Here is a 25,436-nt window from a genome sequence, read left to right as displayed (position 1 = left end):
CCCCACCACTCTGCCTGATTCACATAGTTTGAGAGGTGGTAAAGGGGAGTTAGGGAGATTTTATGTTTTTGATTTGGAAGAAGGGCTCTAGATATTCTGTCCCTCTGGGGGGAAGATGGCCTCTTGCTGCTTTGCAAAGATTAAGGACCTGGCTTCCAGAACCATTGGAGAATGTCCTAGGAACTACCTTTTCTCTCAACAGCTGAAAAATGATCACAGTACAGTGGCTTCCTGAGGAGCTCTGGCATGAGAACCCAGCTTTGGAACAATGGGGTCCCTATAGCAAGCCACCTAGGAGTTATGGACTGCACCAGCTCTCCCTGGTGCATCCTAATGCCTACATTTTGTTGTCCCCATCATGGTGGGGGAGGGGCCACGTGTCAGAGCAGCTAAGAGTAGCCCCAGAGCATCTGGATTTCTATCTGCAGGAAGAGGGCTGCCCGTTGCTGAGAAGCACCCCTCCCAGTTCCACTTGGGAATCCTTCCAAAGAGCCTCTTAACGATGAAAAATGTGGAGGTGCCCACTTCTGTGGAAGATCAGCTGGACCCTGCCGCCGCCTGCACTGCTGCTCTGGGACCTTTGCCTCTGACCCTGTTTGGGCTCTTGTGAAATCAAGCTCCTCCTAATCACCTGAGAAGGATTATTGGGAGAGATAAAGGGACACCACCTACATACCAGGTGGAACAGTGTCACAGTTGTAGCAGGGGCTCCCTATGATCCCCCTCCCCATTTTTTTTTTTAATGATGCCTCCTACTTTGACAGAGCCCAGTGCTGCAGATTTATTTAAATTTTATCTGAAAGTCTGAAGACAGGGTGTTTTCTGGAGCTGTTCTTTAGGAATGAACATCTTTGAACTCTGGAGGTCTCTGCTTGGCATCTGTGTTCGCAAATGGAAAAGAAAACTGTGTGTTCTGTTACCTCAGCTGGGATCAGGGTGGGTGGTGAAGTCCTCCTGCTTCATAGAAATGCCCTGGGAACCCCACACCTCGAATTAAGATGAAAACCCCTAAAATAGAAAAGCCCATGAGACACCTGGTGAGACCGGGTACCCCTTTCATTTTACACATGAAGAAAAGGAACCTGAGACAGCAGAAGTGAAAACACAGTCCTGTGATCACGCTGTTGGTTCTCAGGAGAATGAAGACTGAGAAACACAGTTATTTATTTTTTTTATCAATTATTGTTGATGACTATTTATTTATTTTTCAGTCCTGGGGATTGAACCCAAGGATGCCCTACCATTGAGCCACATCCCTAGCCCTATTTTATTTTGAGATAGTGTCTCGATAAATTGCTCAGGCTGGCCTTAAACTTGGAATCCTCCTGCCTCAGCTTCCTGAATAGATAAGATAACAGGCGTATACCAGGGTACCTGGTGCCTACTTCTTAAGATACATTGGCAACAAAAACTTCACTCCTATTTTCAGACTTACTGTGTAATCTTCTGGATGTCAAGATATTTCTTCTACTCAACCAAAAACTGGTGTTGGGTGATTTTTTTTTACCCTCTAGAATATTGATTAAGCTGACTCCTTGCTCAGACCCCTAAAGACCCCCTATACTCAGAGGTTGAAAGGCTGACTAATTTTCTAGACTAGACACAACTTAGAATGACTGCAGCACATCTACTTGGCTTCAACTTATTTCATTTTAATGTAATCCTGGTGGTGATTAAAATAGAAACTAAGAAAATTCTTCTGGATTTAAGAACATTTTAAACTGCTTTTTTTAAAAAATAAAATTACTGTGCATTTTTTTAGATGTTTCAGATGTTTATGTTTTAGGAACTAGATGAGCTCCCTCAAATTCCTCCCCCCCACTCCCCGCTTCAGGGAGAAAAGTTGGGTGGGGGCGATGAGAATGGAATAGCAGTTTGTTAACTTCTTGTGAAGAACACTTTTCTGATTCTGAATTTTTCTTTCTTCACTTTATATAGCTTTGAAGCTGAATGTGGTGGCATTTTTTATGCTTCGAGCTACTCTGGAGGCTGAACGGGGAGGATCCCAAGTTCAAGGCTAGTCTGGGTGACTTAGGAAGACTCTGTCTCAAAATAAAATAAAAAAGATTGGGGTGTAACTCACTTGCCTAGAGTGTACAAGGCCCTGGGTTCGATTCCCAGTATCTCAAAAAAAAAAAAAAAAAAGGATGTGTGGGTGCACCCTGAGTACATTGTTGATATATCTAATGACAGCAAGAGATTTTTAAAATATATTTATTGGGCTGCTGGTCATTTTCTGATGGGTGTTCTCATGCTGCCACTTGAGTAATGCCACTGTAGACGTTCCTCTCTCCTTGCTTATGGGTCTCCGTCCCCAGAGTATGCATTTTTAGAGAGCAGGGCTGAATCTTATTAATGTCTGTACCCATAATTTTCTCAGTGAGGAGTTTTTCTCCTTCAAAGCAACTCTTTTGCTCTCCCCTCCTTTCTTGCTCACCCAGTGACATTTGGAAAACTCAGTGAGGCACGGACCAAGATTTAGCTGTCTGGGAAAGAAGTTTGAGTTGTACTTTAATCAGGTGTCTTGTAATGCCATGCACTCCCTGGATACTTCTAAAATGAAAATTTAACCTTTCAGGACAGCACATAGAGAGGAAATCAACTGCAAATTAAAAAGTAATTAGTGAGCATTTAGGCAGAAGGTCAAAGGGATTATTTTGGACTTCAAACTTTTCAGCTTTCAGGCTGTATTCAGTTACAAAATTACATCCCCGAATTATTTGTGCAGGTGGCTGCTGTCAGATTCGAAGAAGGTTTACTGTATTTCACAAAAGGAACATTGACAGGGCTGGGAATGGGAGTGTGCTCCTGGGTGAGGGTTGTCTTCTCCGCAGCACCCTGGAATGGCTCCAGTCTTGCTCAATGCAAGTGACAGTCCCTGTCCAGGTTAGTCCAGCCACCTTACTGAGGAAACCAGTTAAGCCAGTTGATTGACATCTCGTAAACAGAGGGATAGTAGATTTTCAGGACTGGGAGGGAAGAGAACTAACCTTTGTTAAATACCTACCATAAGGTATTTCACCTCATGGTTCTTCGGAGTGGGTATTGGCATTCTTTTTACAGTTGAGGCTCAGAGAGGTTAAGCAACTTGCCGAAGATCACAGAGATTACAAGTGGCAAAACTGGTTTGCAAAAGCAGGTCTAAATTACTTTCTCAACATCTGTGATCTTCCTCTTACTTGGAGCTTTCTTCCAGGGTGGTGAGTCCTAAGAGAGTCTTAGCAAATGGGTTTGGGGTGTGCAGAGATGGATCCCTCAGCCCTCGGGGCAGCTGAGTCAGATCTTCAATTTGCCTCTCAGAGGCTACAAAGCCTTTGCCATAGTTTTACGGTGTAAAAGGGACTTGGAAGCTGAAGGTGAAGAGTTTCAAAGGTCATCCAATCTGAAACCTGAACCTGGTTAGGTTCCTCACCACTAATCCCTGACTAGCGTGCAGTGTGTTGTTTGCAGGGATTGAGCCTTTGAGATGTGAGCGATATCAGATTAAAATTCAGAACAGGAAAGAAAGGATCCACAGATCACAGAACGTATTTTATGGGGAGCCACATTTTCTGAATTTTGAGTTGTTTCCTAAACATTTATTCAACACGTTGGTTGAGCACCTACTAAGTGCTAGAAATTACTCTCTCTGCTGAGGATCCAGTTGTGAATAACAGGAGTTCTTTTCTGAAGAAACACTTACAGTGCTTGGGTGGTGGGTCTCTGTCTTCCCATCTAGTAAATGGAGTAATGACCTCTAAGATCTCTTGTGCTTCCAAAATTTTATCATCGTATTCCTGTTATATATATGCCTAACTATTTAGAGTAAGATTTGTAATGCCAACAGACATCTTATGGACTTTCATCCCTTCTCACCTGGCTTTTATTCTCTAGGATTAATGATCTTCTCTCTGGAGGCTGGTTTTTATTATTTTAGATAACTAGTGCCTTTAAAAATAGAGCTCTGTGCTAACACCACTTAGTGTTACATAGAGAGCTATAAGTTGGGTCTGCTCATGTTTTCTGAAGCAGAGCCATGCAATGTATGAGGATGCACAGTGCTTTCCTGGCCAGTAAAGCAGGTGTTCTGCTGGCCCCACCACCAGGCGCATGTAGTACATGTTCTAAGGGTTTTATAGTTTCTATAAGACTTAACTTTAGATCCTTGTTCATTTTACTAACTGTGGGACCCTTGGCAATTCATTTAGCCTCAGTTTCCCCATATCTAAAATGTAAAAATTTAACTGCCTCCCACTGGTGACTAGACTTAATTCTTGGATTTAGAATTGAAAACATAGTTAAGGGGCTCAGTCTTGAGTTACCATCAAGACATAAACACATTGCACACACATGCCTGTGCACACACTCACACGTCTAATGTGACCATTATTCACTATGGAAGATATTGTTGCATCAAGAGTTACAGTTATTTGTGCCGGGCGTGGTGCCGCAAGCCTGTAATCCCCGTGGCTCCTGAGGCTAAGGCAGGAGGATCATGAGTTCAAAGCCAGCCTCAGCAAAAGTGAGACACTAAGCAACTCAGCAAGACTGTGTCTTTAAATAAAATACAAAATAGGGCTGGGGATGTGGCTCAGTGGTTGAGTGTCCCTAAGTTCAATCCCCAGTACCCACCCCCACCAAAAGAGATAATTATTTGTATAGTTCATCAAAATACTCCTGTATTTTCTAGTGCAGGGATCAAAAAGTCAAATGTCTATAGAGCCAGGTCCTTAAATGACCAAAGTGACAGGGTGGGAGAAAATTGACAGTTTAGGCTCCATGGGAAAGGCCAGCAAAACACAGTCTTAGTGTCAGGGAGACTCTGGAGACTGGTGGCCTTTTGGGGGCATGTGCTTCATTTGAAGGAATGGCCCTGGTTACCACTGCCCACATCACTACAGTCACTAGAGCTGGTTAAGAAGCCTCGATATAGGGGCTGGGGTTGTGGCTCAGTGGTAGAGCACTTGCCTAGCATATGTGAGGCACTGGGTTCGATTCTCAGCACCACATATAAATAAATAAAATAAAGGTCCATCAACAACTAAAAAATATTAAAAAAAAAAAAAAAAAAGAAAAAGCTGGATAGTCTGTGAGGCTGCTGCTATTAAGTGTTAATTACTAATTTAAAAAGTTTAGACATTTAGACATCTTGGCCCTTGGATGGGCCAAGCAGAACATCTCTGTAGGCCAGATTTGGCTGTGGGCTGCCTGTTTGTGACCTTGACCCCAAGCTTGAGCACGTAGTTGATAGGTACCTTGGAGTGCCCTGACACCTGGGCTGCCTACTCGCATGGTTTTGTTTCTTCCAATAAGACATCAGCGCTTCATTTTTGGCACCACATCTGGCTCCAGTCTGGCCTTTGGACTGTCTTGAGCTCTGGCCTTTGCAGGTGTCTGATGTCCTGCCAGTCCATGGGCTGTTTGTTCTCCTGTCATGTGACCGGGTGGCTTTGTGTACACCTGGGTGGCATGGCTTGGGTGGGAGGTGCTGACGAATGCATATTTACTTGTTGGAGAAATTAAAAAAAAAAATGTTGTTTCTTCACTTTTATTATGGCCTCTCTTAAAGCCTCATCATTTTTTGACAATACGTGGCCTGATTCCCGTTAGGATGCTGCTTCCCTGGATCAGAGGGCGGATCCTGCTAACCACTGTCAAAGGCCCATCTGTTTACCCAATCCTAAGAAGTCCCCAGAATTACAGGATTTTATGATCATGTTTTCCCCTTGGGATCAGATTGCACTTGGGAAGTAGCCAGTGGCTCTATGGCTGCTTGAATGAACTTTGGACAAAACTCTGCTCACCTCCTGACCCAGCTTAAACCTCTCAGTGGTTTTGTCATGTCTAGTTGCAAAAAATAACACATTTACTAATATTTACTATATATTTTATAAACTATCTCAGTCTTCACGATCAGCTGTGTATCCTGAGAACTATTATAGAAAGTCCTGTTGGGTGATAATAAAAATGAAGTTCAGAGCGGTAAAGCAACCTGCCCAAAGTCATACAGCAAACATGTCAGGGGAGAGAAATGGGGTATGAAAGCCCATTTGCCTGATTCCAAAGTTCATGGTTAAACCAGGAAAAAAATGAGCAACTAACCCTGCCGGAGTGGATCACGTGGCTAAGTGGATCCTCTATCAAAGAGATACTTAAGGTCTTAAAAGATAAGTAGGAGTTTACCAGCGGTACTTTAATACAAATGTTGGGAACAGTGCAGAGTTGTTAGGAAGACTGAATGTGATTGTTTGTGTGGGAGCTAGGACATGCTGTGCACACATGTGATTCTTGCAGTGTCCTGGTTCTGGGTAGCCATGCTATGAACAAATACCCTTGGTTCCTAAGGGAGACCAAGGCAGTGAGAGCAAGTGGGCCTGTAGAACTCCATCTCAACATCCGAGGAGGAAGTGTATTATTTGTTCAAGGTTAAATGCACTTGGAAGAGCTCTGTAGTTGACTTTTTAGATTGGTAAAGCGTGCACAGGCATTGCTCGTGTGTACTCAGCAAGAAAGGCTAACTGTTTGTCCCCATCTCTGAATGAACTTTAGAGTCAGATGGTTCTATTACTATTCTAACGGTTCCTCTTTTCAGCAGAGTGAACACAGAAATTGCAACTTCTCTGACTCTTTGTTCTCGGATGTGTTCTAGCAATTAAGTTAGAAGATTGTATTGTATTAAGAGTTAAATCAGCTAATATAGCCAAAGGTCCTAGCACATAGTAGGTGCTCAATGAATGCAAATTCATGCCCAGCCTTGAAAAAGAAGAAGGAAATCTCGGGAAGAGACTCAGCTTTACTAGAGTGGAGGTGTTACCAATCCTGTTGCCGTGGTAGTTGCATATTACTAGAAATAAAATATTTTATTTGTGACATCTTTAATGGAGACAAAGAGGTCTGGGGCTCTCTCAATGAGAGGCATGGACTAGGTCAGTTGCTGATCAGTTCATTCTATTTCCAGGTATATGTGATAATCCTTTTAAAAATCTTAACTGAAAAGGTCCAAACAGCCAAAGCTAGAGATTTCAAGAAAACTGATATTATTTTAAAGCATAAAATGTTTTCATTGAAATCACTTTCAAATAAAAAAAAAAAAAAAGTTCTTCACAACCATGAGAAGACTAAAGGCAAGTTTCTCTTTGTCACGGAACCTGAGGCTTCCTGAAGGTGGGAGACGCAAAAGCAGTGTGGGGTCTTGGTCCTCTTTGTCCCCAGCACCTAATGCAGCGCCCACCTTTTGTAGATTGTCCACGTTTGCTCACCGAATTGAACTAAAGGAGTCAGGAAACCTAAGCACCAGGTTAGCTTGGATCTGCTGGCAGTTCCTTCCTTTGTACCATGTAACTGCTGTTGGTTTCGACAGTCTTCTTTTTGTGAGAAAGGGCCTGGACTTTCTAGCATTGAAGAATGAGCATTTGTCAAGGAAAATCTCTAGCCCCAGAATATTCCTGTTCACACCAGCCAGCAGCAAGTGTTTTTCATGGCAGTCTGTTTCAAAGGTGAAGAAATGCCTTCATAGGAAACTTCATCTTGGCTGCTCTGGATTGTGTCCAGTCTAAAAATCTGGACAAATATTGTAAACCAAAGAAAGTTTGCACTCTTCTAAGACCAGTAGCAATTAATTACTTTAAATAGAAGCGCTGTCACTTACAAGCAACATAAATATTTGTATTTTGAACCTCTAAGTAGTAGCTGGGTTGACCATTCTGACCTTAAGTGATTAAAAAAAAAAAAAAAAGGCAATTGGTCATATTTGAACAAGGAATACATTTATAAAGAAAGGGGAAGGTCAGGTCAGGGAGGAAGAAAACATGCACCAAAAGAGAGGCAGACCTGGGTTCAAATCCCAGTGACCCATTTACCCATTTGGGGACTTTGGAGAAATTTATAAAGTTGCTGCCTTCAGTATTCTGTTGGGTACAAATGAAAACAACGGTCTACAACTTCTTGTAGCTATTATAGAAATTAAATAAATCAATTCCTAACTAGACTTGAAAGTAGAACTCCAGTGTCTTCTGTCTGTATTTCTGATTTTGACCTTAATTGGTGCTATTTGCTTGCTCTGCATTTTAGTTGACCTGCTTGATCTTTCTGATCCTCGGTTTTTCCATTTGCTAAATGGGTGGAACTGCACCTTCTCATTACTCTGCGCTGTAGGTAAAACATGTAAAGTTCCAGTCATGGAGTCCGACTAGCGGCCTAATTTGAGCAATTATGCTGTACCAGATGCCTGCACATGTACTCTGTATCCTGTATTATTTTGTGGGTAGGTACATAGGCTTTCTGCAGATGTTAGTTTAATTATTGCTCTTGCAGATCCTAGACTTTGCTCATTTTAAGGTACCTACAGATTGGTTTAAGTGGAAAATTGGAGAACTCTCAGAAAAGGCACTTGAAAGACTGGGTACACAGGAAGGATGGGAAGCCCCCTCTCTGTCGCTCTCTGACTTTGGTCGTGCAAAGACTGGAATCATTTCTCTTCATTCTCTCCCATTCTCCCCTCTCTTTTCGACCTCACCGAGGGCTTTCTAAACAGCACCTTGAGAGAAGGAGGCTGTGTTTAATTTTGTGCAAATGTGAAGCTGTGGCTGCAGGGAGTAGGGCTCGGGGCTGGGTCACTCTGGTAACACTTCCCACATGACTTTATCAATGGGTGGGCCACGAAAACTTAGCCTGTGTTTTCTTACACCCCACCCCCAAACCACCCAACCTGCCCAAGTGTTAGTTTTTCAAAGCCAGAGAAGTTTCAAAGGCCTGAACCCAACACAGGGGCCTTTCTTCCTGCTTTGATTTTCTGCCCATTAAGTGTTTGTCAGTGAGTTCGTATTTCGCCTCCTCTGCAGCCTACACATCCCAAGAAGTCCCTGGAGGTATAGGAAGTTAATTGATCTTGATTAAAAGAAGAAGAAAATGCTTGAGTCTGGTTTTAGGATCACCATATTATTATTATTTATCTATCTCTCTCTCTCTGTCTCTCTTTCTGGCCCTGCTCTGCAAAAAGCTCGTAATGCACAGTTTATTATCAATAAATCTAAAGTCTAGGATATTGGCTTCAGAGTTTTGATTGGATTAGATGTGTGTGTGTCTAATCAGCATGTGTGTGGTGCACGGCAGTGAACGTCAGCACGTGTTATTGCCTTGATGGTTCCAAAACATTTTCTTTTTCTTTTTTTCCTTCACAGGCCATGAGAGTTAACTGAGCTTCAGTTAATTTATGAACACTCAGGTGCCTCCTGCTCTCTGGTTTTAGTGACTCACTTTAGAAAGTATTCGACATTTAGAGTCGGATCATTTGAACCTCATCCAGCTCCATCGCTTACTCTGGAAAGTCACTTTAATCTCTTTTTGAACCTTAGGGTAGCTTAATGTATTAGTTTTTATGACAGTTTCTCCTATTATCCTTTGGGCCACTGGAAGGTTGGGACTTGGCATCTTTTCATCTTGGTAGCTCAGCCAGTGCCTAGGACATAGGCATAGCCAGGTTTGTCCGACTTGCAGTGGTTTATGTGGGGACCCTCAACACCGTGTAGGCAGAGAATAGTTGTCAAGTAAGTGCTGGCTGTTGGGAGTCTTGGTGCTCTTCTTCCCTGGCTTTCCTTCGTTTTCTATTTGTATTTCTCCTCCACCCCTGGAGCAGAGTCTAAACTTGTATTATAAAAACCATCCGTTTTGTGGTTGCCAGTATTGGAATCCTTAAACTGCATGGATTTTTTTCGAGCATTCTTAGTCCATAGCTCCCAGAAACCTCTCTGATTCACGTCAGGGTCAACTCAAGCCTCCCATTCCTTGTGGGACACCTTTGCTGATCCTGGTAGACTGGACTTAGTGCCCTTGCTGCAGTCTACACAGTGGTCTTTCCTCATACTGGAGAGATTTGAGTGCACTTATTCTGTGACTTTGTCACACCACCACCACTTCTCCAGAGTAGCTGCTGTGACAAGTCACCTTCAGCATCCCCAGTCCAGCACTGGAGATTTTCTTTAGGCAAAATGGCAAACGACTGTAGTGATGGATAATAAAGATGGTACCCGTGTCGGAAATGGAGACTCTGCTTTGGAAAAGGACAACTTGTTTTTCTGTGTCCTCAAAGCAAAGCATGGGCTTGTGTCTCTTGAGGACTGCCCAGTTGGGGACTGTTTATGCATGGCCTGTCAACTGAAGGCAATCTGAGGTTACCGCTTTCTGGAGGGAAGTCAAGATTTGACTGGCATCACTCCCCCCACCCCCTGTAATACTGCAAGTTTGGAGGGGAGGCAGAAAAAGCCTTTGGGTTTTCTAAATGCTATCTCCATGCCTTTCAAGCAAATAGGCAGAATATGTTCAGATCCAGCTTCTTCTCCGTTTGTGGTCATCATCCACATAATCAGAACCGGAACCTCTCCCCAGCCATAGGCAAAGAAAGAAAAGGATTTGGATTGTTCCAAAGAGAAGGCAAAGGAACTGAGAGGACAGATTTTTTTTTTTTCTAGCCATCTCTGCGGGACTTTTTTCTCTTCTCCTTTTTTAACATTTATTCACTGTCCTTGTTAGGTCTCAGACTTGGTATTGACATGACCCAGTGTCATTCCCTTGAATTTCTTCCACCTAAAATTTCCTGACTGGTTTTGATGATGTCTTCCAGCCTGGACTGTAAGCTCCCTGAGGCCGGGGTCTGGGTCATGTTTGTATTCCATAACTTAATACACACAGTTAAGGGTCAATGAATATGTGTTGAGTAAGTAGATCCATGAATAAATGAACCCATCAGCTTATCATCTCAATAGTCCTAAAGTTGGATTTCATCCTTCCCATGGAGCATGTGGGAAGGGGAGACTTGGAGGTGGGAAATCATTTGCTCAAGTAATAGGGAACAGAACTGAGACCATTAACTGAGTTCTGTCAACTCCAAAGCTCCTTACACGTGTTTTATTGTCCTTAGAAACATATGTTTTACAGGCCTATCATGTGAACACTATTAAAAATAGAAGCTGGAGGCCTAGAGCATAACACAAGGGTAAGAAACTCAGAGTCTATTCCCTCCCTGAGTTTATTAGCAACGCTTTGGCTCCCAGACACCATGGAGGCTGCAGCCGGCTCGGACTCGAAGCTAAGCTTTTTTTTTTTTTTTTTTATCATGATGTGTGGAACTTTAAAAGTGGACTATTAATATCATACGGCTGGCTTCTCAGCTACTTTTCATAGCCAGTTGGGTCACATTTCAAAATGTTTGGGCTGTGGATTGAAGATGGGGTTTGGGCCCATATGTTATCTCTTCCCAGGCCCCCCCTGGACCCAAAATGGTCTGCTGACTCCTGTCACTTTTGAGCCAGAGCATTCCTCCTTTGCCGCCCCCCTCCTCTGCTTTGCGGCACAGAGTTCCAAGAGCTAATGGTTATTGCCTTTCAGGGCCCCTCCGTGTTTACTTTGAGAAGGTCAGGCACAATACTGTGGTGTGTCGCTGTTCTTTCTTTTCAAAGCACCAGTATGAATTTGATAAAGTAAATTGTTGTTCTAGCAGGAAGCAGTTAGGGGTCACAAAATAAATAGCTGTAGAATTCAAATAAATCCAAAGAATAAAACCAAATAAATCCATGTGCGTATGCATGGTGATACATAAATACACTTTTAAGAAAGTGAGCATTTTTATCACTGCCGGTCTGGACCAAAGTAATTGAAAAATTGTGGAGTTCATGGTACATTTTTTTTTTTTTTTTTGGAGGCGGTCAGGGGCTTTAGCAACGTGGCATGAATTTAGTTCTTTTAAGTAAGTGCTTATCTCGAGATTTTTTTTTCAGCTAATGAATTTCACATTTGGATGAAACCAATTTGCAAAGTTAAATTAGGGATTTAGGCATTTAGTAAGGTGGACTGAGGAACCCTAAATGAGCTAACCATTCTGAGTCTCTGTTCTTTTCACCTGGAGATGGGAGAGACTAGTGCTTAAATGGTGCTTTAAAATGACCTTTCAGGGTTATTGAAAGAGTCAATGTGAAAACACTTATAAAGTGTCTAACACACTATTGGTGATCAGTCAATGATGGTTGTTATCACCAAGATAGTTTTTGTGGTCTTTTTAGTCCTGAGGTTCAGTAAAACCCCTAGTCCTCTTACTTTGTGAGGTGGCGTTGGAACCTGGTGTTGAACTTGGGCAGTAGGAGAGCAAGAAATATTTCAGTGTAGAGAACAGCAAGAACCAAGATGGTCACTGGGTGTTCTCTGAGGGGTGTGTGTGTGTGTGTGTGTGTGTGTGTGTGTGTGTGAAGTGGGTGGAAGAGGAGAGGAAAGGAGGGGAGAGGAAACTACGAAGCTGAAGAGGAGGTTCAGGTCATGGGCAACTCCTGAGGTCAGGCTTAGGGAATTTATCTCACCCTGGGCAATGAGGAGCCCTTGAAGATACTCGTGGTCAGAGCCCTTCAGGAAGTAAACTAGTGGATATGTAGGAGACATTAGGAGCCAGGAAACCAATTTGGAGACTGCATTAGTGACCTCAGAGTTATTATGGGCATGTACCTTTTGCTTCAGGGTTTTGAGGGACTTTTCTGGGCCGATATTAGAATCCATTGGCCATGACCTTGGAGAGAATGGCATCTGAGCTGGCCACTGATTACCAGCAGCAGCTGCAAGAGCCACCTGATTTTCCAGTGCCCTTGGGCTCCTCTCCAGGACTGCAGACGATGAGGCTGAGCTAGACTCTGCTGTCTTGTCAATGACTCTGAGCATTGAAAGAAAAGACTTGAAAATAGCATTCATTGAGCAGCTACCCTGTACCCGACACTGTGCTAGAGCTTTTATGTGTGTGATCTCATTTAATCATTGTCACAACTCATTTAATAACTGTGAGGAAACTGAGGCTCATGGAGATGGAGTGAGGGCTAGAGGTTGCACCCACCACAAGGAAGTGGTGGATTTGAGATTCACATCTAGGTTATCTGATTGCAAGGCAATTAGCCTTAGGGTGAGCTGCCCAAGGGGAAGTGGGTAAGAGCAAAGAAATGATGCCTTTGGAGGCATAGTGGGCATCACAAGGTTTGACTGTATTAGTAATTATTGATCCTTAGGCTGGGAATATAGTTCAGTTGGTAGTGTGCTTGCCTCGCATACACAAGGCCCTGGGTTCGATCCCCAGCATTACAAAAAAAAAAAAAAAAAAAAAAAAAGGTAATCATTGATCCTTAATAATTAATGCTGGTCATTATCACCAAGACAATTTTGTGGACTTTTTAGTCCAGAGGTTCAGTAAAACTCCTAGTCCTCTTACTTTATGAGGACCATTAATTAATCCTTAATAATTAATTGACCTTTAACTGTTAGCAGGGTGTTGTGGAGCAGGGTTGTGGAAGAACCTGCCCTGGTTCTTCCAATACCCTCCTCTGAGTTTGGGGGGTAAGAAAAGAGGATGATCCCTATCATGGAATCTTCTTATAGCCCATGGATTGCTGCAAATGAAAGGAATTAACATTGCTATCAGTGTCATTTGGAGAGGTTTCTGCTGTCCTTGTTCCTCTTTGCTACCTTGCACTGATTCTTCTTTTTCCCCCTTTCCTGTTCTTGTTTTTCCCTGTATGTGCGTGGTTGCAGCGGGACTGCCCTTCATCATCATCGAGACAAGCACCATCCAGCCTTACCACCGAGGGTTTTATTGCAGTGATGAGAGCATCAAGTACCCACTGAAAACCGGAGAGACGATAAATGACGCCGTGCTCTGTGCAGTGGGGATTGTCATTGCCATCCTTGCGGTAAGTGTCGGGTCTCCACCAGGTCCACCTTGTCTTGACACTTTCCTGTGTTATAGTATTATAGGACGTCTGCGCCAACAGAGATGTGTATACCAAGCCAAGGGAGACTTCCTCCAAGTACAAGCCAACAAAACCAATGGAGAATTCTCCCAAGTAGAATTTTACTGAATGCTGTTTATTGCCTGCCATTGATATTATTACTAAAAGCCCACATTTACTGTGCAATATACACTATGCACCCTTTTAAAATATTTTTCACACATTATCCTCAACAATCCAGTGGAGTCTAAATATTATTCTTATTTTTCTTCTGCAAATTAAGAAACTAAGGTCCACTGAGTAAGACTAATTTGCTCAAGATCACTTGGTTAATAAGTTGTAGAGTTGAGATTTGAACCTAGTTATCTCTTACACAGATATGAGCTCTGGGCCACTGTGCGGGAAGTACCTTACCAGCTCTCTCGGATGTTTTCTGTGTTCTTTCCATGCTTTTTCTGCACTTAGCTTCAGTGACTATGCCACTGGTGTGCTCTGGCATAGTGTTTAGTTTTCCTGCCAGTGGCTGTGGCACCAATGTAATAGGATTTGGAGCCCAGACAAATAGCTTCTAAACCTGGTCCCCCGATAACAAGTCATAGACCTCTAAAACCAGCAATGACCATCTTGCATCATGGTGCTGCAGTAAGGTATAAAAGGGATTATGAAAATTGAAACACTTTACAAACTCTTAATTGCTGAGCAGGTTACTTGCGTGCAGGTGTAAAGTCCAGGCTTACAGGTCCAGGGCCTCCAATAAAGGGTGCAGTCCTCATTGAGGACGTTACAGAAATGAGCCGTGGACTTTGACAAGATGCAGAGTTATTTTGAGCCATGGTGACCCCACGAGAATAGGGGTATGGCCCACATGGGCCCTACTTGGAAGGTCACCACCCTATTTTAGTGTGTCCATTTAAGGCAGAAAAGGAGGAGGATAATTGAAATCCAGTCTTGTGATTTGCAAGTCCTACATTGTCACAGCTTCCAGAATTTCCTAAGCTTGTTTTCTGCCCTTGAGCCCTGGCCATGTGGGTGAAAGGGATAAGTGACACATCCATCAGGTTTATAAATCCCTTTTGCAGATCTTTCGAATCACGTTACTGTTGAGCATAGTGTGGTAACTCAACTTTGGCCTGTATTAGAAAGCTAAGCATGAAGAGAGATAATATTTAGAACACTAAATGTGAAATAAAGGCTCTTGTCCTCATTATGGAGATGGAAAATCCAAAGCTTAGAGGGATTCTGTGGCTTAAAGTCTGTAGTCAGAAAAAAATCTGGTTCAAGCCTATGCTTGGCTTATTTCAAAGCCTCTTTCCATCATGAAGACTTACATTCAAGATGGCTGCCCAACCCTAATGAGCTGCTCCAGGGGATAGGCGGTTGGCTTATCTTGCCTACTCTAGATCAGATGTACTCTGCTGATATTACAGGAACCACATTGCATGAAGTTTTTCTCCGGACTTGCCCACTCTGGGGGTTGGTTGTAAACTTTTGAGACCCCTCTTTGTTTTTTAATAACATCGTAAACCAGGCGCACAACCAACAGTTTGAATTTGGGGAAGGGGAAGGGGCCTAGTAGAATTCTTTCCAACCTTTAAAAAGAAAAACAGTCCATTTGGCAACTGTAGTAGTTTCTCAAAGGTGGACTAAGGATCTTTGTTGTGTTCAAAAGCTGAAAAATGAAAGGTTTGATTTTACCATTTGTTCCAAATTGGTGGCTATGGAGTTGGGCTCTTTAGGAAGAATGGCTGTTCCCGAAAAAGGTGTTTGTGGTGGAAGGCAAATAATTGCACAGTATCTTGGGATCAGTTTGAACAGGTGCTTTTGACAGCTGGAGGATCAGTTAATTGAATGCTTCAAAGGAGCACGTTAGACTCCAGGAGTGTCCTGAGGTAAGAGCAGCACCAGGATGGCTCTGTCACATGTCTTCCTATCTCTACCTGGTCGTGTTCCAATCTTGCCTAGTGGTCTGCTTCCAGGCACATCGCAGTGGAGAGGTAAATTAGGAGGCTTTCTTAATCCGAATTAGGTGACTCATTGGTGCCCCTGACCCTCAGTTTTCTCATCTGTGAAGTGGGTGTGGTGTTGGTAGTCCGGAGGGGAACTGGGTTGCTGAAAGAATTCATGCAATAATGCCTGGAGACACACAGGTAGCCACGTGCTACCTGGAATGTGTGTGGGGAGGTGTGGTTCTGGGTTCTCACCTGACCCCAGCATGGGCAAAGGAAATGTTAAAGGAGCTCCTTTGAGGGCCACGTCTCTCTTCCCATCTTTCCTTAATCCCCAAGCAAAGGTCCCAGTCAACAGCTCCTCACCTGAGGCTTGTCAAGGCCAGTCTCCACCTCCTCCAGTGACACCAGTAGGTCTAAGAAAAAAAAAAATCTGCTTTTCAGAGCTCAGCTGTACCTGTCCTCTTCCCTCATGTCATGTTGATGTTTTAATTAAAATGCTGTCTGAGGCTGGGGATGTGGTTCAAACGGTAGCGCGCTCACCTGGCATGCGCGGGGCACTGGGTTTGATCCTCAGCACCACATACAAATAAAAATAAAGATGTTGTGCCCACCGAAAACTAAAATATAAATATTAAGAAAATAGATAAATAAATAAAAAATAAAATGCTGTCTGAATTCTCGGGTTTCCTTGAAGCAGACCTGTGCTCTGGGCCTTGGTTATAGGACAAGCAGAGGCATTGCTTCCTTATTCTATGTGAGATCAGCACGATGGTTTGATGGTTTTTCTACACCTTGGGGAGACACCAGGCAAGACAATGCCACACTAATTGCTTTCCCTTGTTGAGTTCTGCTGTGTGCCCTGGACTATGTCCATGCATTTCACCCTGGAAGAGACCCCAAAAGCCAGGTATTGTTACGTTTAGCGTGGGGCAAAGGACATACAATCCAGGTCTGATCTGAGCTCTTGTCCTATGGGACATGTGTCAAGTTCATGAATTTCTTCGAGCCTCCGTAGACTTATCTGTTAAATGGAGAGAGTATGTCTACGGACTAAGGTTTTGAGAATAAAATGAGCTCCTGTCTATAAAGTGACTCAGTGCCTGGCATATACAGTCTACCCAGTAAATATTAACTATCTTTATCGTAAATGAGTAAACAGACTCAAAAAGTGAGGCGACTTAGCCACAGCAATATATCTGAGAAGAAGAGACAGAAAAAGTCCCAATCTTTCCTTGGAGTTACTGAATTAGAACCCAGGTCATTTGAGTCTCCCTCCTTTGCAGTAGGACTTTTGCCTCCTGATCTAGCTGCAGTTGCATGTCAGCTGGAGGCATGGGTGGACCGTGGCCCCTGATGATGTCAACTAGCCTGCTTTCCTGCCCTGCCTACCAGGAGAAAAATGCATGCAGAGGCCTCAGAGGCCAAGTGCAGAATTTGCTTTGGTTTGCTCAACTCTGGAAAAGCTATACAACTTAACAACAGCGACACCACATTTCCCACTTTTCCATCCTGGCCGTAAGAGCCTGGCTGGCTTCATCCAGAACCGGCTTCTGATCAGAGGACATGAGTGACCCTCATAGTGGGGGCAGGTTGCGGGGCTGGGAATCTCATCATCTCGCTACCTGCTGTCCTGGGCCTTCTGCTGCCGAATGTCAGGTCTGTTTGAAGCAGCAGGAGAAGACTTGCCTGATTTGGAGGTTGTGGATCCAGGGTGAACAGCCCCCACAACAAAGGAACGGAATGGCAGCGGAGGCCAGGGTGGTGCAGAGATGCAAATCATCAGAAGTTATAGGGAAAGCAGACACCTTTCTGTGGCAGGACTTATGGAAAAACCCGGTCATTTTGACCTCTTTTTCAGATGTATCTCAGATTCTGGAATTATAGCATAATAGGAATTCCTTCCAAATCCACAAAGCAATGGTTCCTATCCCTGCTTTGCAAAAGCTTAATGACTCTAGCAGCAGCGAGATTAGAAGCAAGCAATAAAATCCCACCTCCTATCTAGCCTCCCTTCAGTTGTGCCTTGCACTGTGTTATGAAGATTATTCTAAGCAAAGTTTTTAATATGGCAAAAATGCTCAGTATTCTTTTTAAATAAACACGGGCTCAGTACTTGCTTTGGTCAGACCCCAGAAGGGATTTATATAGATTCTTAATACCTAGGAATTGATGCATGGGTGAGTCATGGATGAATCCCCTTCTCCTTCTCGCCATAAAAATGCTACTTTCCCTCCAGGACCCCTCGGCCCCTTGAAACTGACTTCTGTAATTATTTTCCTAACTAAAGAAAAAATCTCAGGCTTTGGCATCATCCGACTGAGGCTCAAGTCCCAACTTCTGTGCTTACTAATTCTTTTACTTAGCCTCAGGGCAACCATTGACCCACCACCACCACTCCCCCACCTTGGAGCTACATTTTTTCCTTTTCTCTAAATTCGTGGCAGAGTTCATTTTGGTCCATCAAACGGATGATATTATATATGTGAGATCGGTGAGACCCATCCTTTCTTTTTGGAATATAGCCGTTTGCAAAGTGCACACTCTCTTATTTGCACCTGGAAGTCATTCTGAGAGGTGGATTGTTAGAGCTGAGACATCTGGGACTCTAGGTTATTCAGTGACTCTCCCATAACTGGCAAGGCCAGACCAGGAATCCTCTGATTCATAAGCCAATGCTTTTTAAATAATGGTGCCACTGCTGCCCTCTAAGCCAGCTCTTGACTAGGCATCTGTGGCATGCTAGATACTGGGAACACAGTGGTGAGGCTTAGTCCAATAAACTGCATGTTGTCTTGTGGCCCTAAACCCCATCTCAGCAGGCAAGTAGCACCTGTAATAGGGTGTCTTGTGATGCATTCCTGCCCAGGTCTTGTCTCCCCAGCTAGATGACAGTTCCTAGGAGACAGAGGCCAGTCTTTTCCTCTGGCACACGGTAGGAGCTAAATAAAAACCAAGTAGACATCTTGAGGAAGCATTCTGCTGCCTCCTCCCAGGCTTCTGAAGATTGTGGAGAACCCTGGGCCCACCTCTATTCTTGGCAGTGTCTGTGCTGAATTGTCTTATCTGTTTACTGGTCTATTTCCTGCCCATCCTGTTAGCTGCACAGGGTAGGGATTGATCTGATTTGATTTTTATTGCTAGTGCAAGACAAAGGCCATGGTACTCAATATCATGTTTGCGAAAATCACCAAAGAGGCCTAAAATTATGGGCCAAAAACCAAAAGCATTTGGCCACATGGATGTCAGAGGCTCTGTGGAGCAGGGGCAGGTATCCTGTTTGCTTCCTGAAAAATCTTAAATAGGTTCCATGAGGTGCATGGGAATACACTCTGTGCCACATGCAAATTTCTTGCTGGAGAGACAAGAAGAAGAGCTTAATACCTCCAGGACTTGTTTATTCAGGATCAGGCTTCGGTTTGCCCACATCTGGAGTTCATTAGTCCCCCACCCCCATCTCCCTTTATCTGCAACAACTCTGCCAAGAAAACAAGGCTCCCCAACATTGCCTCCTCATTAAAGGCTGGTCGATTTTCAACTCTGCAAAAAGTGAAGTTGTGCTGGCCCAGCAGTGTGTTAGTGGGAGACCCAGTCCCCTGGTTTACAATCCACTACATCTGTGCAATTACCAAGACCACCAACAGAGAGAGGCCACATGAATCCTTCAACTATGTTGTCCCCTGATCAGATGGCTATGAGTTCTTCTGAGACCTTCTCCCTGGGGGATGCTGGGAGGGACATCTATTTGGGATTTAACAAACACAGGCATTGAGGTTGTACTGTCTGGGATCTCGTGTGTTCCTTTTCCTGCCACCCACACTCACTCCTATCCCTGGGAAGAGGTGACACTGGCAGCGATTCTTAGTTATGTACAGCTTTTAGGGGTTCATGACTTTTGGGAAAATGTGTCTAGTACCAAGATAACAATAGTCTCTATTTCAATTGATAATACTCATGAGGCTGGGAAATATGTTGTGTGAGTCAGTGTGTGTTGGGGAAAGGGGTAGACCATCCGATTGATGGACCAAAGACTAGTTTACCTTATCATAAATCCTCTCAACAGCTATGCAAGGTAGGTATTATATTTATTTCATTTTATAAATGAGAGAGGACACTGGAGCTTGAAAAAGCAAAGAGATTAGTCCAGGATTACTCTGCTTACAGAAAGAGGGACCAGGAATCAAAACTCAGGTCTGTCCTGCTTTGAAGTCCATGCGTTTTGATGGACAGTTATTGAAGACCCATGCTGTGCAGAGTGCTCATTATTTAGTTAGCTGTAAAGCTTTTTGTTCCTTGGGTGGGGAGGGTTCAATGTATGGAGGAAGACAAATCATACACAATACTGGCAGACGACCACCAGAGATGGACAGTGTGGTGCTATCTGCGATTTGTACAGAAGGTGAACCTGTGGTGAACAGCTCCCTCCTAACAAGCTGATGTAAAATATATAGAATTGTCCTTGGAGCTTAGGGTCCAAAGGGGATGCAAGGCAAGACTAAACAAGACAAGCTGCACTATTAGACCTTCAAGAAGAGGAAAGAATTGGTCAGCAAATAAAGACAGGAGGAGGAAATGCACAGCAGGGGGTCACAGGGAGGGAGAGTTTCAGAACGTTGAAACTTCTTTCCTTTGGGTTTGAGAAACAAGCTGAGAAAAAAATGATTCTCCTTGTAAGATCCTTCATCCCCACATGGTGTCACGTGAGAATACAGTGCTGTTGGGAGTTCAGAGGAAGAATGCTTAAGGCTGTTTTCATCTAAAGAGGCCCGCATCAGTCATTGTTTAGTGAGAACTTGCCTCATTCAGTTATCACAGCAACCCTTATGCTCCTGATACTGGTATCAACCCCATCTTATGGATAAACAACTGGAGGCTTGAGAGCTCAATCGTCCAAGAGTCATAACTGGAAAAACCAGAACCCTACCCCGGCAGAGTGCTCCAGTACCCTGGTTAGACTTGAACTCTGCTTTGAAGAAGGGGTGGCATTTTCTCGAGAGATCCTGATATTCCAGGCAGAGGGGATTGCTCCACCAGTGGGAGAGACTTGGCAGCAATAGTGCTTGCAGGAAAACTGTCAAGCAGACCCGGAAGTGCACAGTATAAGGGAACTGACAAAGTCCAGGCAAGGAAAAAAAGATGGAAGTAAGATTGTGGAAGTCTTTGAATGCTGAGGATTTTTTACTCCACTTAATTGCTAGATAATGATTAGAGTATTATTTCAAGCTATTGTGCTTGGTTTTCTAATGATTGTAAGACTGAGACCTGAGCCACGAAGGTAGGAATGTGGGGTAGGCTGGAGCTAGAGAAACAGAGAGGGAGAAGGAGGCATCTTTTGGAGGTCATCTTCCCAGAAGGAATAATTGAAGGTATTTCAAGAGGCTGAGATCGAAGCAGAAAGCCAGGGGCACAACTTCAGGGAAGAGTCACATTTATGGGGTGGAAGCCAGATGTGGAAACTCAAGAAGAAGGAGAAATTAGTTTAGAAATAACAATAACAACAACAAAAAGAGCAATATTAAGGAAGCTGAGCAAATTCAATGTGAAAAAAGGAGTACAAAGTTGTGAGCAGGCAATGTCACAGAAAGAACAGCCAGGAGACTCTCGCACGGACTACAGAGCTGGTCACCCAGGAGCCTACGGCTCTGAGTCCCTGAAAATATTAATGGAAAATAATAATGCTCCATGCTTCAAACTGTTTTCTTCATAAGACTTGTGTGATCAAGTCAGCCGTTGCTGATTCCAGACATAAATATTTTCTGAAGATTCTGTCTGGCCTCTTGCTGCCCATGTTCTAGATGGTGGTCTCTTGTCATTATCTACAGAGCCCAGAAACTCCTCTGATGGCCTTGGACAAATCTATGTCCTCATTACCTTTCCCAGGCACTGATCTCCTGCCAAGAGGCTGAAGATGACCAATTGAGAGAGGAATCAAAGATTAAATTTCTAATCGATTTCCAGTTACAGATGAGACTGTACTGCATTGCCCTCAGTAGAGCAGTCAGCTTCAGAGAAAATGTAGCTATGCTTCTGTCTCCAGGCTTAGGAGCAGAACCTTGAGACTGAGAAAGAAACTGAGATGATTCTTCATCATCAAAGATTTGTCGAACGACTCTCTTATGGGTGGAAGGAACTTCATCCGCCTACGTAACTGAGATGTGAAAAATAACTCGGCTCTTTGTGGTCAGCAAGGCCTTAGGTGTGCAAGGTCATCTATGTCTGTCTGTCTCTGGAGACTCTGCTGCCTGCCAGGGCATCTAGGAGACAGCCAGCTTGGCACAAGCAGTTAGAACCTTTTCTTTTTCTTTCTTTCTTTTTTTTTTCTTTGAGTACTGGGGATTTAACCCAGGGGGGATTTAACCCACGGGGGCTCTGCCCCTGAGCTGCATCCCTGACCCTTTTTATCTTTTATTTTGAGACAGTGTCTTGTCAAGATGCTTAGGGCCTCCTGTGATCTTCCTGCCTCAGCCTCCAGAGCCATTGGGATTATAGGTCTGGGCCACCATGCCCTGCCATGCCTTGTTTTTGATTGAGGGTGACTCACTGGCCTCTCTGTTCTAACTTATAAAGTGTCAGTAATAATTTAGTAGTTCATAGGGTTTTGTGAGAAGCAAACACAGTAGATATAAAAGTGCTTTGTATTAAAGCAGATTAGAATATAGGGAAGCTTGTCCCTCAAACTCAGCAAGGGAAGAAGATGAGTTCTCAGAGAGAAATTGTTGGGACACTGCAAAAACGTTACCTTTCTTGGGGTACTTTCTAAATAGAGTAGAAAGTCAAAAATAAAACAAGATGGTAGTGTGGGTTATCCTTTCTGCTTTGGCTTTCTTTCCATCTGTTTAGTTCCCCTGAAAAAGACATCCTAGATGAAATGGTCAAAACTCTGCATCATCTGCAGGATGTGGTGGCGCATGCCTGTAATCCAGTGGTTTGGGAGACTGAGGCAGGAGGATCGTGAGTTCAAAGCCAGCCTCAGCAGTGAGGCCCTAAGCAACTCAGCGATACCCTGTCTTTAAATAAAATATTATAAAAAAGGGCTGGGGATGTGGCTCAGTGATTAAGTGCCCCTAGGTTCAATCCCCACTACCAAAAAACAAAAACAAACAAACAAAAAACCCAAAACAGTATTATATCATCCATACACACTATGTGCTTCTACCCTGGAGGAGCAACACTTCCAAACTCTTCAGTTTGGAATGCTCTCTTTCAAGGAACTCTTGGAAGTATCTTGGAAGAGATATTCCCTAGGAAGTACATGTTAGATTTTGTTTTGTTTTTCTTTCTTTCTTTTGTTTAAGAGAGGGAGAGAGAGAATATTTTTAATATTTATTTTTCAGTTTTCGGTGGACACAACATCTTTATTTTATTTTTATGTGGTGCTGAGGATCAGACCCAGCGCCCCGAGCATGCCAGGCGAGCACGTTACCGCTTGAGCCTCATCTTCAGCCCTGTTTTGTTTTTCTTGTCTCCAGTGGAAGGAGGAAAAAAAACACACACACACACACAGTTTTGGAAGGTGTTAGGTGCCAGGCAGTTGGCATATCACCTTATTGAAGATGCAGTCCTGCTAGGCAGATATTGTTAATCTTATTTTATAGGTAGGGTCCCCTAAACCCAGAGAGGTGAAGTCACTTGGCCTAAAGTAAGAGATGGGACTCAGACAGATTTTTCTTTCCCAAATCAGTGCTTCTCTCACCATCCCATGTTCTGTCCTTTCCAAAAAAATCGCTCCTAAGTTTCTTCAAATTTCCTTTCCAGAACAGTTGAGTATTTGTAAATATGTGGGCAGCTGAACTCTCTTTCACCAGAAGAGACAGGAAGAGCAGCTCCTCACTCCAGGAGACAGGGTCCCCACCAACTGCAGCCGCTGGCAGGCAAGGACGGGTCCCGTTCTGTCCCCTCCTAGCTGAACTGCTGTGCTTCCCCACTTTATGAGTTTCCAGCCTCTGTGCCAAGGGCTTTAACAGGCAGGTAGGGAGAAGCCCCGCTCGCCTGGCAGCCTGCCACCACCCCCAGATCTGTGGCTGGCTGTTCCTGAAAGGCCTCCACATTGAAGGCATTTTTCTCTGCAGTGAAATTTACATATCAGAGCCTTGCTGACTGAGGCAGAAATGAGGGCCCTGGGGGGTGGGGACAGAGCCTTTGGAGGGGGCAGAGGAGGGAAGAGTTCATTTTATGACCCAGGAATAAAAACATTGTGAGTAATGAATAAAGTCCGAAAGCTATAAATCTGGGACTCCAGCGTTCAGTGTGTAACGTGTCGGAGAACAATTTAAGCCCTCGCCTCTCCTGTAGGCTAGGTGCGGTGTTTGGGCTGCCTTTCACAGCCCGAATTTCATTAAATGGGCTTTTAAAGGTTAGGATTACAAGAAGCCAAGTCCGGCTGGTTCATAATGATGATTTATGGCTGTGTTGCCGACTCCCCGACCCTTCTGTACAAGGGGATAGAGAAAATACATAATTTGTTGCTCATTAACTCCAAAATCTGTCAGGGCTGCCCCAGAAGCCATGTGGTCCTGGAGTCATGTGTCTGCTAAATGGCTTCAGCCTGGCCCTGTCCTCAAACGCAATTGCTGTTCTTCCCGTGGAAAATGGTTTTAAAACATTAGAAATAATAAACTTCTCTTGATGGAGACTGCTGGGGATCTTTGCATCTGAGAGACAGACAATACCTGGACTTTTCCTCTTAACTCCACCATTGACAAGCCTCACATCCTTCAGATCTACCCAAGCGCTTAGAATAGATTTATCTTCTTCGCAGAGTTGCAGACCAGATGAAACTCAAGTGCAGAAGAACTGTAATAAGAGACTGCTATCAATGTCCTTAGGAACCCGAGGTGCCAGGAAATGCACTCCTTTTTACCTCTTTATCTCCCCAGGAGAGGAGAAAGGGTTTTAATTCACAATTTACTATTGAAGACTGAGGCTGTGATGAGGGAAGTTGTAGAATGATGGGAGTTTAGAGCTGGGGACAGCCCTTGAATTGTCATTGATCCCTCCTCCCTGAGGTGACTGAAGCGGAAAAGTGACTCATCTGAGATTAATCATAAGTGCATGTGAGATGTCAAGGTGCCATATAAACCCACGTGTCCTCTCTCAGCATCAAGCTGGAAATCATGCTGGTGGCTGCTCAAGCAAGCCGCTTAGAAACAGTTCCTTCATCTGAGCCAGCAGCTTGGTTCTGGGAACTCGGGAGCAATCCTGGGGCAGGGGTGGTGTCCGGGCTGTGGTTCTGTTTTCCTGCCTGTGCTGTTATTCATAAGCAACCTTCCTCTGCTGTGGTATCACCTTTGCCTGGTTGGGAAGCTCGTGGTGGAGGGAGGCCCGGAGAGTTGAGAATAAATGTCACTGCGGTGATGAGGGGGATAAGTCATGGAATCCAGTGCCATGATCCTGCAAATGAAGGACCTGATACCCTGAATTCACTCAAGGAGTGGGGACACCACCCCTGGCCACTTGACTCCTTCAGGGTTCTTGCCTGCATATAAGACACGCGAGGATGATTTATAAATAAAGAAGAATGAGAAGGTAGGGGAACATGATTGTGGAAATCAACATCTGGAACTCGTTAGCCTGTAAGGTTACATAGGGTAAAAGTGTAAACAGGTTCAAAAGGGGGTTAGATCATGAACGGTAGGAAAGAATGCTGGACAGGGAGTCAGTGCACCTGGGTCTAATCTTTAGATGTGAGTTAATTTGGACCTCAGTTTCTTCTGAACATAATGGTCCCTTTCATTTCTGACTTGCCATGCTTCTCGGATTT

General features: G+C 44.0%; 1 protein-coding gene across 1 annotated transcript in view; it reads left to right on the top strand.

Annotated features, from left to right (window-relative positions):
- The window catches only part of Plpp3 (phospholipid phosphatase 3), an 81,543-nt gene that overhangs the window by 26,850 nt on the left and 29,257 nt on the right, over positions 1-25,436 (top strand). Inside the window, exon 2 of the mRNA XM_027944993.2 lies at positions 13,534-13,691. Within this exon, the coding sequence (XP_027800794.1) occupies positions 13,534-13,691 (158 nt within the window). The remainder of the gene's footprint in view (positions 1-13,533; positions 13,692-25,436) is intronic.

Source organism: Marmota flaviventris, chromosome 10 (genome assembly GCF_047511675.1).
Source record: "Marmota flaviventris isolate mMarFla1 chromosome 10, mMarFla1.hap1, whole genome shotgun sequence".
In the NCBI taxonomy this organism is placed as follows: domain Eukaryota; kingdom Metazoa; phylum Chordata; class Mammalia; order Rodentia; family Sciuridae; genus Marmota; species Marmota flaviventris.
The sequence above is the reverse complement of the archived record's forward strand: the minus strand, read 5'-3'. Positions and strand labels throughout refer to the sequence as shown.